Source organism: Colletotrichum truncatum, assembly GCF_014235925.2.
Source record: "Colletotrichum truncatum strain CMES1059 chromosome Unknown Contig_0004, whole genome shotgun sequence".
NCBI lineage: Eukaryota > Fungi > Ascomycota > Sordariomycetes > Glomerellales > Glomerellaceae > Colletotrichum > Colletotrichum truncatum.
This window is the reverse complement of record NW_027222401.1, coordinates 762,989-777,413: the sequence shown is the minus strand read 5'-3', so window position 1 is coordinate 777,413 and position 14,425 is coordinate 762,989. Positions and strand designations below refer to the sequence as shown.

Sequence of the window (14,425 nt, the reverse complement as noted above, 5' to 3'; positions counted from 1 at the left end):
AAAAAAGCGATTGTGTTTACCAGAAGTACATGCTTGTTGGAATCCCTCGTCCAATTCAGTTGAAGTCTCTGCATGAGCCACAATGCAGAAGTTCGGATTAAGAAAATGGCAGCATCACAGAGACAAAACTAGAGTGCCAGATGCAACTACCAATGGCGCAGCCATGTCAATCTCAGTTGAAAAAGAAAATGATTGCAAGAATTTCTGTGTTGAAACAGCAGTTGCGGACATCAGTTTGAAACTTCACGCGGAGGTCCGAAGTGTTAAGATTCCTTCAAGAGATTGACCGTGTATTGAGATTCCAAAAATCTGTTGTGTTTATTGTTAGGAGGGCCCATGAGAGTGGCATGTTTTCTCGGTGCTCCTCCAATTTTAGTTTCGGGCATGGCTTTTGCACTTGCTCTACTACGTACAGAGCCTTGGTATTGGGTCCGTAGCACGTCCGCGCCTAAGCTTAGTGCTGGTACGGTTGGGGTCGGCGCTACACGTCGGATGTCGTAACTGGAACAGCAACGCCTGAAAAGCCGCTGGGGAACTCTGCTAGCTTAGTCGCAGCCCAACGTTTCAAAGACGGAGATCCGCAAGATGATCCGCAAGATGACGAAAATATAAGCTTGAATTATTATATCTGATTGTTAGTTTATGTAGCCGGGTTAGATGCGACCAAACCTAAAATCGGTCAAGTACAGACATTATACCTTACGAACTTCTGTTGCTATGCAGTGAAGCCGAGAGATCGATACCAACAGTGCTGACAGGGTTATCCTCTTGCTGCTTACCACCACGCTTAGTTTGATAATTGCGCATCGAAGACGCTCAGGCGTTTTCCTTGAGGCCGCGGCCTCTTAGCCGCAGCCAGAGCCTGGTATGGGCTATCCAACTTCATCAACTTGATCGGTCACGAGAAGGCGGTTGACCTGGAGACAGAAAACTGCTGCCTTGTTCGTTGTGAACCCCCAAGGCTCCGCGAAAGTTAAGCCTCCAAGGCTCGGATGAGCACCACATCTTGCGTTGTGCGCCAGAACGTGCGATGCTGAGAACGGATGGCAAACATAACTGGTCTTGGCTGCGGCCGGACGGACGTGGCGTTGACTTTTAAAGGGCGCATATCCGCCACTACATATCCGATTTGTAGCGATTACGGTTACGATGAATCACGAACTACTCTTTCCAAGACATCGGCGGTCAGGATGGCGATTCTCGAGGAGACTTTGTATGGGTTGTGTGATGTTGCTGCTCGGCAACTCATTATATTCAAGTTGTTATTGGCTACCTAGCTGCATGTGATAGCTTCCACGCCGATTCCACGGTTTAATACTTTTGTTGGAACATCTGTTAGTTATTTTCATAAAGATGCCTGGAAAACTGCGCCATGAGGCGACTTCTTAAGGGGTTCCTGACTTGGTATGCTTCGATACAGAAGACATGGTTTCGGCGGCTGCACAGCAACCAACTAGAGTCACTGACATGCATACAATATTCTGATCTAATGTAAAGTGTAAAGAATCGAATGCGCTGTGACTCAACCCTTCGTTGGTATTGACGCCGACAGTATTACTATGTGAGGGTGGGCACCGTGATTGAATTTCACAGTCTCTCGTATGACAAGTCCACGAGATGTCGTTGAGATGGGAGTCGTGCCTCCACCACAGCGTTCCTAGTGGGTAGATATCTCACCTCTTGCACCCAAGCCAGAATCTCACTTTCTCCGTCAACAACAACACCACCAAAAAGAAATCGCGTCTAATCTCGGTTCTAAACTGCCAAACAGGGTTTTCTTTTCGGTAACAAAGTTTTCGGCTTGATGAGAATACTATCTCAATAGGAAATCTTTTATTTGCCAAGCGCGCATCACCCTTTTCACCTCCAGCGATTCGCACTACCTAATCCGCATCGTTACGACCCATGGTACCCATTGTACCTATAACAAAGAAGCATTCTATCTCAGAAGGTTGTTTTTATATGCATGCTTCAACTAAAGGCTCTTTTACATACTAACTATAGCCTACATAGGCCTCAAAATGGATCTTTTCTGTCTCATCTTCGGTTTCTTATCAGCCCCTCTAGGTGGCACTACCGCTGGAGGATTGAGAGAAACCCAGCGCGGAACTTCTGTCGTCATATGCGGCCGCGGAACTCGAGAAGTATTCATCAAAACTTTCACGACGTCTGGATTTCGTGAAACCCAGACAAGCTGCAACCAACATGACTGGAATAAAAGGGTCTCTTCTCATCGCCAGGCCCTAATTGCTGCCAGCAAGCCCAAGTCGCGGGCTGCGCAGGCAGTAGATACTTGGATACCCCACACCCTCGAGCTTCAGAAGAAGGAGGAGTCATGGTCGATTGCTTCTTACGACAGTCGTTTGTACCGTGAGATAGATTCTCCCAAGCTTCCCATGGATCTACAAGTCCGAGATCGTGCCTAGTTATCACGTGTCTTGGATAACCAAAAACATCGACCGTTTCTTTTGGAATACAAGACCAAAATCTGCCAGTCCGTCGAGCGCAATCCTAGCAAACAACAGGAATGCTATCGCGGCTGCTTCTCCTTAGCCGGCGGATCTCTCCAATGCTTGGGGAAACAGAACACTCATGTTCTCAAGAGGAAGAAAAAGTACAGCGACCTTAGAACCCGTTACCAGAACCTTCAAAGCTCCAAGCAACAAGTCGAAAAGAGTCGCGTCAGATCTGTCTCGATCTCCCAGCTACCGGCCGTGAGTCCTATTCCAGGCGAAAACGAGTCTGTTCTGGTACTGTTCCCATCTTTTGAATCGGCAAACATCGAATTCGGCAAACTCGGCCAGCTTCTCGAGGTCGAAAGAAAGCTGGCACAGTACAAAGACGCGGACCAGGACCAAGACGAATGGGGTTTCGATAGTGCGACTGTCGACCAAGTCGACTGGATCAAAGACGGTCACAAAAACATTGTCACCTACAATACGTACTCCGAAACACACATCATTCAGCAGATATACGAGGGTCTGGACGACCTGCATGATGAGGACTTCGCAACTTCCATCAAGTTTTCTCGAGACCTGCTCTTTAGCAACTACAAAGATGGTAGCTATAAGAAGGTACAATACTCAAATATTTCTCAGAAGACTGTGAAGTGTGGCAACTGGGGATTTGCCGCTCTTTGCCGAACCGTGAGACGGCTTTTCTGATGGAATTTGGTGACATGATACGCCGTCTGACCTCGAAGAGCCTTTCACACCTGTGCTTCACATTAGGTTCAGGGGCCATCTGGAGTCTCGATTATCAGTTGTGAACTGATTGAATCTTTGATTCTGTGAGACCGCGACTCGTGAATGGATTCTGATGAATGTGGCTAATATTGTGCTAAAAATCCTCTAAAGCTTGACTGACATCCCAAGATATGGCATTTTTCAGCTGTAGAATGTAAGTACATGGGCGGGTGTACAGTACGTGCAGCGGCTTTGTGGTTCTTTTGTGTAGGTAAAAGTACCTTGGGCTACTTCATTCTCTAGTCTCTCTGAAGAACCTGGCGCACAATGAAAGACATCAGCATTCAAGGGGATGAAGTGAGGGTTGGGGTTACTATTCTTTATGTAATTTGGTTTGGCATCCAGTATTAACAACAATGGCCCCGTTCTATATTGATATTTCCTGGTTGATTCCGTAGCAACCCGCTATACTAGTATGGTATAGCGATTTAGCCTTGGAGAACTGCATTGGCAAATTGAAGTCATACGATGTAACCAAAGAACAACGTAGAACAGATGCTAAGCAATGTCACTTTTATCCAATCGACTGAGAATTGGCTACAGGTAAATTGTGAGCCACAATTCAGCCCAAATTTTCTCCAAACTTTGTGGAAAATAGGTATGGGATGGGAAGGAAGTTGACACTGTCTGTCCCTGAATGGCTACAATGTCGTAGGTTATGTACCTTACCTGTAGCCAACTCGCAGCAGGTGGGATACGTTCACACTTTCCAGTATCAGTATTTTCTGGGGGTTTTCCTTTGTCTTAAGTCGATAGGTCTTTCCAGCTTAAAGAGGGAGTGACGGATAGAAGGACACTGGATGCCGCGACGCGAGCTTGTCAGTGTTTCACTTGGGAGGACTTGCAAAGGAAAAGCGGCTGCTGTCGTTGCCGCCCCCGCTAACATCGCCAGTTGCGAAACGAGCGCGAGAGTGCAACATCAGAAGATGAGCAACATTACCTTCATCGACCAATTGGGTAAAAGTACGTGATAAGTCTTGATTGGTTAGTTATGTTACTCAGGATTCTTAGAGAACCGTATGCGGGCTTAACAACACCGAAAATTCACGCAGGTCTGCAGCTCTTTTCTCACCTTCACCCACGGGTCCAACGCGACGCGTCTTTCTCACCTACTACGCGTCTCTCTCTCCCTACTTCCTCTTCACTATTATTGCCTATTTTCGTCGTCCTTCTCCCTCCTTTCTCCTCTTCATCCTCTCTTTCTTTATACCTCCCCTGTATTCCGTCTTCAACACCCTCAAACGGAATCTCTTAGCCTTTCCATCCCATGATAGATTTATCAGGGTACCAGTAGTGAAGTACTAAATAGCCTTTGCAACAACGTTGCATCTCTGACTGTAATTCCTCACGGTCCAGCAGAACTGTAAGTTTACATCCCCTCAGATTAACTCTTTGTCACCGTCGTCCCTTTTACAACCTCTGTTCTGACGCACTAAGGAGACGAAGAATATCACTGAGGCTCTGACCAAACCTTACGACACGCATACTGCTGTATTTACGAGCCCAATAGTCTCGATTTCACTTCAATGCCGCCAAGATTTGTGCGCAGTAAGAATTCTCAACAAATGGAATTCGTTGACGAATTTCAAGACACACGAGACTTGTTGGATATTGAAAGTGTTGACCGTACTATTGCTGCGGCAAAGCCAAGAGTTTCAGCTACGAAGATGAACGCCATAGGCCCGTTGCGTCGGCCCTGGATTTATTCTCAATTCTCAATCTCCGCCTTCGCCTGTCTTATCAACTCTTCTCTCACTGCCATTCCTATAAAATCAGAAGCCGTAGAGCGCTGCGAAAGCAGGCATAATGGAGCAGAAAATGCCACGGCAGCTCTCAAAGAATCACAGGAAGATATTGTGACACAAGTCTTGGACCTTTATGGCGATTAGGACTCGTCACAGTTTTTGAAGACTTGTCACTCCTCGTCATTGGCAAGTGTTGAACTGCCAAGAAGACACATTAGTGTTGCCGGTTTGGAATATCCTCCGTCAGCCAAAGTAAAAGCGTCACTGACTGTTAAAAATAGCAGACGCCTCTGAAATATCATTCGACCCATTACAGCACCCCTTTCCATCGTCTCCCCACCTCTGTACCCAAACCGACATTCCAACTGGCACCGGTGAGAGCGCTGAATCGCAATTTAAGCTCACTCGGGACTCTTACAGGAATGAACATCAAACTGCTCATCACATATTAGCGACAAATAATGTAAAGAGCAGCAACCAAAGTTGTTCTGCCATACTCAGTGAACTAAATTTGGAGATTGATTCCCTGTTGGAAACATCGAACGTTGCTTCCTTACGCACCCGACAACATGCCAGTTTTGATGACACTTTCTGTTATCTTGCCCCTAAACTAAAACCACTTGACCACCGAGATGAGCCATACCTTGGTATGTCAGCAAGGGGAGAGCCAATGTGTAAAGAAAAGAACTGCCGTCTTCCCCGCGATTCCGCTAGACCGGCGCCACTGCGCATCAGGAACCCTCAATCTTTGGTGCCAGCATTGGAAATGCCGCTCCTCTTGAGTAGTGACGAAAACTCCTACATTCATAAGTCCGCAAAGCCTTTGCCATTGAAATTTGATAAGAAACCACTCCTGTCTATTTCAGGAAACGTACAAAAGTCACAAAGAAAGATCACATCAGCTGAAAACAACGATGTGGAACAGCCTCGCATATCTGGCTTTGACAAGAGCTCGATGGCTTGCGGGACTTTACCCAGTAACAACAGGGAATGGGAAGACGATGATTCTATTGACTTTCTCCTCGGATCTTTCCAGAGTACTTCTGCCTCCAAAATTCGCAACAGACTTTTTGACCGTAGCTTGCTTTTCGATGCAAGCCAAAAACTCGCTGACACCTGCATGCAAACAAACCCCTCTAAATGCACAGAGACCGCTTGTGGCATGGGTGAACAGTCATCGGGTTCTTTCCTCCAGGCAGTGCAAACCACGGAGTTCGGCCTGCAAAGTCAGCATGGCTACCTTCGGGGATCTCTCTTCCCTGACGTTAACGACGTGGAAGCCTCTGACCTTGATGAGCAAATTCGCAGACGCCAACCCTACACTAGCCAAATTCTTCTCTGGTCTCTTCGCCATTCCAATGATGTCATTGAACCATAAGAGCTAGGAAGTAGCAATTTTATTACGCTATTTGAAGCTCGTTAACTAAGCTTTAAACCTCATCTCGAGATTTGCTGCTAGATACTCCCTCTGTTACTGCCACAACTCGTCTGAACAGAGTTCTTAGTCGCACATTGAACGGCTTCTATGGTCACTGACGCATTCCAAGAAGACATAGACGAGATGTGCTGCTATTGCGGTTGTCTAGTAAACCATTTGGACCTTCTTTTCTTTGGATGTGTCTCCATGAGTATTTGGTTATGGTAAGAGGTGTATGGGAGGACTATTTAGGCATTTCCTCTGCTGCCAAGTTGTGCGCAATCAATGGATTGACAGTATGTTGCAGGAGATGGTGACTGTGTAAGGAGAATGGCGGTGGATGTCGCTAGACTGGCTCGCCAGCCAACGTACAGAAGCGATTGCTTGTGACGTATGAACAACCTGATGTGGGAGGTTGAAGACGGAGTTGTTATCAATGAACTCTCTCGTAGTTGGTTTCCTACCCTTGTCTTTTGATTTCAGCGCCTTAGCCTTCTGAGACATTTGACAGAATTGCAGCGGAAGATGCATATCATTAGAGCCCTGCCATAAATGAAACTTTGATTGCGGTTTCCGTGACCGCTTACCTGGGGCCGGGAAAAGAGAAGCATCACAGTATTCAAGCTCATTTTGATTTACCTTAGATAGCGTAAAAGGCTTCGGAGATTTAGAACATGCTCGATGTACTACAGTCTTTCTAATAGACGCTATCAATGCCTAGGGTATCAATAATACTCACGCAAATCCCGACTTTTAAAGGCCTCCAGGTGATCTTTCAAAACTGTCCTTAACCGCCTTAGGCATCTCAATCTAGCCGATCCCCATCTGCACCTGATGCTTCTCTTTCTGTAGCGTCGCCATCTTTGTACAAAGATTCGAGTTCTTGCTCGTTTGAAACCTCTCCGGCCTCTTCATCCCCCGTGCTGCCATGAGGTCGAGTTCCTACGATACTTCCAATTCGCGATCTAGTTGAGCTCACCCACCCGAGCAGCGTATCTTCCTTGACTGCCCTGCGTTGCCTGCCAATTGTAGTTCTGCTTCTCCTAGCACTGATCATGGGGTCCGAGGCGCGAACCGGCGGCCGGTAGTGCCATTGCCAGAACCTTCGAGAGAATAGAGGACGAAGAATAGGGGCGTTTATAGCCATGAGCCCGATCTCACATTCTCTGACACCCCATCGATTGACTGTGATCGTTGACGGTTCAGAACCCAATGTAACAGCAACACGCATAATAGCAGCCGCTATAACGAATAAACCGGAACAAATCAGAATCGCAATGAATATCTTTTTGTACAAAGGGACCCTGATCTCTTTGAGCACTGGAAGTGGTAAGCACAGAATAGCTGCGTCCGTCACAACACCTGAGATAATCAGTCATTCATGCCGACGACGAACAAAGCACTGATGACAACTCACTGAAAAATGTTGTGACTAGTAGATTTTGAGGTTTGAAAACGCATTTTTCGCTTGGAAGAGGTCGGACTCCCCAGTTGTCATGAAACCTAGCTGCACTCTTAGCGCTTGTCGTCGGCACACAGGGTCAATTATTGGAATCTCACGGGAGGCAACTGAAGGTTATTGTGCCGACTACAGCTAGATAGGATAACGTGGTGAGCCAGGTTAGGTATGTCAAGATCCTGGCATGTTGCCACAGGTCGAAAGTCATGCGTTTACTATCGTTATGGTCAGCGCACATTGAATCCAAAGTGTTGCGCATGTCAAGGCTCACTAAAAAAACAGCAGGCTGCCTTTTAACGACCACAAATATGCCGTGTACGAGTACCATGCGACTTGCTGAAACTTGGATCCATCGACTAGGCGAGCAACTTCATCGCCGCTGAGCAGATCAATTTGCTCAGGTGTGAGGTCGACATTGGTGCCATATCGATCTACGACAAACAGTCTGTCAGTTGAACGGTGCCTAAACGCCAGCCGGTCTGCAATCAATGCGGGGATATCTTCACTCACAGACAAGATCTACCATCACGAAGCAAATGATATACATGATTAAAGTCTGCAATCGGAGTTCTTGTGAGAGGGTGCACTTGCCGGCTCAGCTCCATCCAGCTTACCAGAAACATGAAATAGTCGTCGCCCTTCAGACCTTTCGGCCCAACCATGCGAATCCTAACCAAGAATCGCAAGAAAATCACGACTGCTCCAACAGTAAACCACGCCCACATTTCCCGGAGAAATCTGGCATCTCGCCGCAAAAAGTTATCCAGCTGGCCCATGGCCACCTCTGGTGTGGTTTCGTCGCCCCCGGGCCGTGTCTCTGCTGACGCCCATCGGCCCCTGGTGGCAGCGCCTGGTAGAATAATGTTTTGGAGAAGTACCTAGGATTATGATGTTGGTTCTATGTTTTTTTCAATGATATTTGCGAAAATCACGCCACTTCATGTGAATGTCGCCAGATAGGAGTGGTAGAGTTTTCCCACGGGGGTTGGGGGGCACATCCTTTGGGGTAGGGGAACACTGACAACGGAACGCGCGGCAATGCGAGTAAACCCGGAACTCGCTGGATCCCTGACAACTGATTATATCGGACGACCAACTCTTGTGGTATTTTGTCAGGCAGTGGGCGGACTACGGACTTTGACAACGAATACCGGGGCATGCAATCAACCCATGCATCGGGTTTAATATTTCCTATATCAAGCTAGCAATGCCTGCACTTTGCCCATGAAACTTTTAGACCCACCGATGATAGAGTTGGGCAAACCATCCTTCTATTCATCTATATCCCATCGGGGCCTGGTGGGCGACAGGTACGTCCCGATGAGGGGGAATAGCCACTCAGAGACTAGTTGAGACTTTTCTAACCAACCAAAACATCTGATTTAAAAAATACTTATTTCATCTATAGTTTCTGGCTATGAAGTATGTACTCGCAATTATCAGAGTTACATAGTTGGTTGCGAACGCACCTAGGAAAGCATGGGTCTTGATAGCGTACTGTTATGTATCTCTGTTCTGAGGGGTCACACACTATTGGTCTCGCTCGGCCGGTGGGCTGTACTGCTCCGTGACACATTTCTCACGGACCCTCGGAAGTTTCATAGGCTCAACTCTATTTTATAGTGTGGCTACGCTGCCCCATCCCAGCATCCGAACATGATCTACAGGAAGAACTTGCTCCGCTCGGAACAGCATGGCACTAACCTGGGGATCGGGGAGAGATCCCCGACCATTATGAGTAATATCTGGAAAAAATGAAGCAGATTTTCTGGCATTCTGTATATTCTCGCAATGCTAAGTCATCAATGGATTACTGATCAAATGAGACGGTAAGAAGGCGCGCAAAGCTGACGGCAAACTTGCTCAAAAAGAGTTTGCACAGCCCAAAAACAAGTTCCCCAAAGCAGATTAGTCGCTTATTTCCCCTCGTTGCCTCTCTGCAGAAAGGTAACCTGGTACGAAGCTGTTCTAGTAAAGGTGCACTGGCTCATAATTATGTATAGGAGACTAAGAGGGGCCTCAAATAGATCTTACCTTCGTTGTAGGCAGTGAGTCTAGCTCACGGATTTGTGGCAGAATATACAAAGCACTACTACAAACAGCTGGCTATGCGTTAATGTATGAGCGTCTTGCCTGCACACAGACCTGCTTCCCACTCGTTTCTACACTAACGGGTCGTCGATCCTACGAGTACGACGTCTCAAAATGGCCTGTTTGCGGCCCGACAAGGGTTTTACACTTGGTGGATGAATCAGGGCCGACAGCGTGAGACTGGATGACAAGCTTTGATTCCACGCCACTGAACATGGCAGGAATTCTCGAATGCCGGTGTCAATCTTGAACTTGTTTTTTTTGTTCTTCAATGACAAGGCACGCAGGAGTCTCGCGGCACGGGAATGAAGAAAACGAAATTCATTTTATCGTACACCTTCGGACTCTATAATTCAGCATTAAGAGCTAGTTTAATACCAATTTCACAAGTTTTTATGCATAATATCAGTGACTTGCATTCCCAGCAGATTTTTGGGATGTAGTTCTATGGGTATCTCTTAGGCAGTGGGAAACAAAGATCAACTGCACACTACTGCGGCTGAGATCATCTGGTCTTGTCGTAGGTGTTTTAAGCTCAGTTTGACAAAGATGCGGTTTTCTCGCTGTCGAAACTTCCAAACGCAATGACATCACTCGCTTTCTGATACCCCCCAGTTTATTTTTAGAGCACACGGGCTTTGTTTAATTGGTTACCAAACCAGGCAGGAACATGTGACATTGAACATGATAAGACACAAAGTTGCATTTCTTTAAACTATGGACAAGAAAAAGTTCGAATATACTTCTTGGGGTGTGAGAGTGAATCCAATCAACTAAAACTCTTGACAACGATGAAGGTACACGCCCTGTACCCTACCGCTTCGGTGTCTAAGCAGAACGCTTGACAACAAAAGCACCACGCTCAATGGTGTTAACCAAGATGTAGCCGCTCTTGAAGTAGGGGTAGTGGCTCCAGGTTCCAACGAAGTCAATGGATCCGCCATTAGGCTCGTTGTCGTTCTCGGGGTAGATGTCGAAGAAACCGATTTCGCTGACCTTGGAACCGGTGGGGTCTTCGGGCAAGGAAGAGACATCAAGGATGCGGAGACCAGCACCATAGTGGCTCTGGTAGGCGAGGCCGTCAATAACGAACTGGTTGTGGTCGATACCATAGGCAGGGCTCTTGTAGAAACCAGTTTGCTTGGGGGCCTCGAGCGAGCGAATGTCCCAGAAATATGTGATAGGGTAACCGCTGGCGGCGGGTCCGGTGGCATCGACCTCATCGTATTCGTCATCGAGAACCAGGTACTCCTGCCACTCGGTGTTGGTGACCCAACCTTGGTGAGTGTCTATAATCGTCAGGTTAGTACTCTGTGTTGCCATAGGTAATGGCAGTTTGATCTTACAGCTTGCACCCTCATAAGAGGTACGAGAAATAATTTTGGTGGTGTTCTTCTCGGTGACGTCGTAGCTAATAAAAATGTAAGGACAAGGAACACAAACGCGCATTGATACAAACTCACATGGTCAAAGTGTCCTCGTTGTAGCCGTAGCAAATATCACGACCGAAGTACTTCTCATCAGGACCGCGGTAGACAAGGCACTGCGCATCGTGAACATAGCCGTCACCGCTAGCACAACCGGGAGATGTTGGGTTGGCGGGGTCGCTGAGATCGATGAAAATAAGACCCGAGCGGCATGCGCTGGAACGAGGCTGAGCGCCAACGGCAACTGCATACTGCTTCTCCTCATTGATGACAATATTGTGAGTGGAACCAGCAGGAAGGCCGTTCCACCAAGAGGTGAGATCCTTCTTAGCGTCAAAGGTGACGGGCTTGGCAGGGTCAATGGCCAAAACCTAATGTCAGGTTAGCACAAGCTATAGAAACTTCAAAACATGGAAATCTACTAACTTTGTTCAGGTCAAAAATTTGAACACCATGACGGGCGGCTTCACTGCCAATAACGACGTAGTTCTTGTAACCACGCAATTCACGCCAGATAGACTGGGTAGAGTATTGGGGAAGGCGACCGAGGTAGACAAGCTTGCCATCCTTCGTAATTTCTGCAAAGGCAGCACCATCAGCCTGAGCAATGATGGCGATCTCTCGGCCGTCAGGGCTTGTCCAACCCCAAGAGGAAGATCCCTGGCCAGCACGAGAGCCGAGATCGGAATGGCTCTTGAAGTCGTAGAAGTCAATTCTGTCGCATTTGAAAGTGTTGTTGGCGTCGCCGGGGACGACCTCAGCAACACCGTTCACACAAGAGACGGGGCCTTCTTCAGCCAAGCGACTGCGGTACGCGGTGGAATCCATCTCTCCGGTTGCAATCTGACGATCCCATGATGCCTAACAAAGATCGAGAATTAGCAAATGGGATCAAGTTGTGAATGGCCGCCAACTACGTACCTTTTTACGGGCCATGAGGTCCTTGTGGATAACGCCACTGTCATAGATCTCGGAGACAAGCTCGCTGGGCGCAATTTCCTTAGCGGACACGCCATGAAGGAGCGCCGACAAGGCAAAGGTTGCCAAGGTGGTGGCCTTCATCTTGATTGTTTAGAAAAGGTTGCTGAGAGTTGTCTGGAGCAGAGAGGGATTGACGGCTGAGCCACGGCGGTCGCTTTCGCGTTGGAAAAAGACGGAGAGACTTCTGGGGCTTGCTTCCGACAGGCGACAGCGACAAAAGAGAGAGGCGAGTCTTTTTATCTTATTTCAACTTCACCTTGGCGGTTCTGGTTTCGCTCAACTTGGCCCCTGGGCATCGCGTATGCCCCCACCGGCTCACAAGGCTAAACAGAAAAAAAAAAACATGATTATTACTACTGTTCTTTCCTAGAAACAGAAGGTAAGGTCGATTGCCAGAAACTAGGGAAAGAATAACCAACAGGCTCGTAATGTCGTCACACGGAACCTCCTGCCGAAAGAAGCAGGTGTGTTGGGGAAGTGGTCCTTCGGGAGTTGCTCATAACGAATCAGTGAGGTCGAGACCCCGGCACGGCAGTCCACCCCAACTACCCTACATATCCGCCGGGACTTGGCAGCGGGACAGCGGTACGGAAAGAAGCCTTAATTGAGCCTCTAGGCATATCATACGCGTCCACACCTACAGATGTGCCAAGAGCACCATTGCAACGTTCCTGCAGGATAGATTAGACTACCACCATAGTTGCCGAGTCAAGTCGTCATTTCGGCCATTCCATCTACAACCACCTTCTTAAAAAGAAGCGATTATGTTGCATTTGTACATGGCGTCAAGACGTCGGGTTTGTGCGAGATACGGCGAGTTGTCAAATGAGCTATCTCCAACTTTGTACGTGGGGCCAATGAGGCCTTAGGAATTGTTACATTATAAGAACTTCCGCGCCAATCACATTCCTTCTTCTTAGTTTACTGTTTTTAGTTACTCATATGACTTTGAAGTGCATTTTCCAATTTCTATTTCTTTTGATGTCGTCGCCTAGGTAGGGATTCTCGCCTAGGCGGACTCAAATGGTGTTGCACCCCACAAAACTGTTCGCCAAAATACAGCAGACTTCGAGCGCTGAAGTCGCGGTTGAGTAAAAACTTTGGCGAAACTACTGGACGGTGCTGTGGCTCGTCTGCAGTTTGCTAGGCTATCAGTTCTATAATTTCTTCAGTATTGCTGTTGCAGAAGTTGGGATACGAAATTAGTGTCACTACGTTTCTTAAAGCCAATTCCATCACGGGCCGAAGTTGCTTTTGACTCCAAGCCCCACCCCTGAAAAACTTGCTCAGCCGATCAACAAAGTACTGTAACCTCACAATTGCCCAAGTAAGGTCCCCACGAAAAACATCTCAACTCTAAACTATATTCGAGACCCTTTTTCTTATGGAATACATCACTTTATATCAGCATTCGAACTTAATAATTCGTTAATATTGAAGACTATATAATGCCACCAACGTCCTCCTCCAGTATTAATATGCAAATCGAGCATATCTTCATACATTGATACCTCAGTATACCATTTACCAATACACTTCTGTACATCCTATGGCTTCTAGTTGGCGCAGTGACACATGTTATTACAGGTAAACCTACTTGGTCTACTTAGGCCTTCCAAGTCGTTGAAGATGACTAGAAAAGTATCTGAAAGTGTATTGTGTACCTTCAGAAGATCTGATTTAGTAGTTTTGAGAGGCTCGCGTTGCAACATCCGCGCCTGACAACGATACCTTGGGAAAGCACCGCATGTTCTGCGCAACCGAGTTCGGCGGAGTGAATCACGTTTATATTCATGATCCAACTTTTCCGAATTAACTCTTGTGTTCTTTGAGTATTCATTACCGAGACGTCACTACTATCTGTATGTGTGTGTACCAAATATGCGGTCATTAGAATCATCAACTCGTGAGTCTAAAATCCTCCCAGTGTTCAAACGACGTGACCGAATCGGTACGCATGACAGAATACAGCTCTTCTCCCTAAGCCTTTTCTTCACCCTGCAACGCCGTGTGTGGAGGTTTCTTTCGGCTCACACCTTCAACGCATTTTATTTCTCTTC

General features: G+C 47.3%; 3 protein-coding genes across 3 annotated transcripts; 1 reads left to right on the top strand and 2 right to left on the bottom strand.

Annotated features, from left to right (window-relative positions):
• Positions 1–2,021: 2,021 nt before the first annotated feature.
• On the top strand, positions 2,022–3,164 carry CTRU02_207012 (uncharacterized protein; the record flags this gene model as incomplete). Its single annotated transcript, XM_070204819.1, has 2 exons — positions 2,022–2,408; positions 2,496–3,164. The coding sequence occupies 2 exons, from the start codon at positions 2,022–2,024 to the stop codon at positions 3,162–3,164; spliced, it is 1,056 nt and encodes a 351-aa protein (XP_070061352.1).
• Positions 3,165–7,212: 4,048 nt separating this feature from the next.
• On the bottom strand, positions 7,213–8,744 carry CTRU02_207011 (uncharacterized protein; the record flags this gene model as incomplete). The annotated part of the gene is made up of 6 exons (XM_070204818.1): positions 7,213–7,769; positions 7,825–7,910; positions 7,968–8,081; positions 8,138–8,297; positions 8,377–8,422; positions 8,481–8,744. Coding segments are annotated over 6 exons (1,227 nt in total), but the record flags the coding sequence as incomplete, so codon positions are not given.
• A 2,041-nt stretch (positions 8,745–10,785) lies between these two features.
• CTRU02_207010 (uncharacterized protein) lies at positions 10,786–12,446 on the bottom strand (the record flags this gene model as incomplete). The annotated part of the gene is made up of 5 exons (XM_036729376.1): positions 10,786–11,246; positions 11,304–11,368; positions 11,421–11,755; positions 11,811–12,245; positions 12,306–12,446. 5 exons carry the CDS (start codon positions 12,444–12,446, stop codon positions 10,786–10,788), a joined length of 1,437 nt encoding a protein of 478 aa, XP_036578883.1.
• Positions 12,447–14,425: the final 1,979 nt, after the last annotated feature.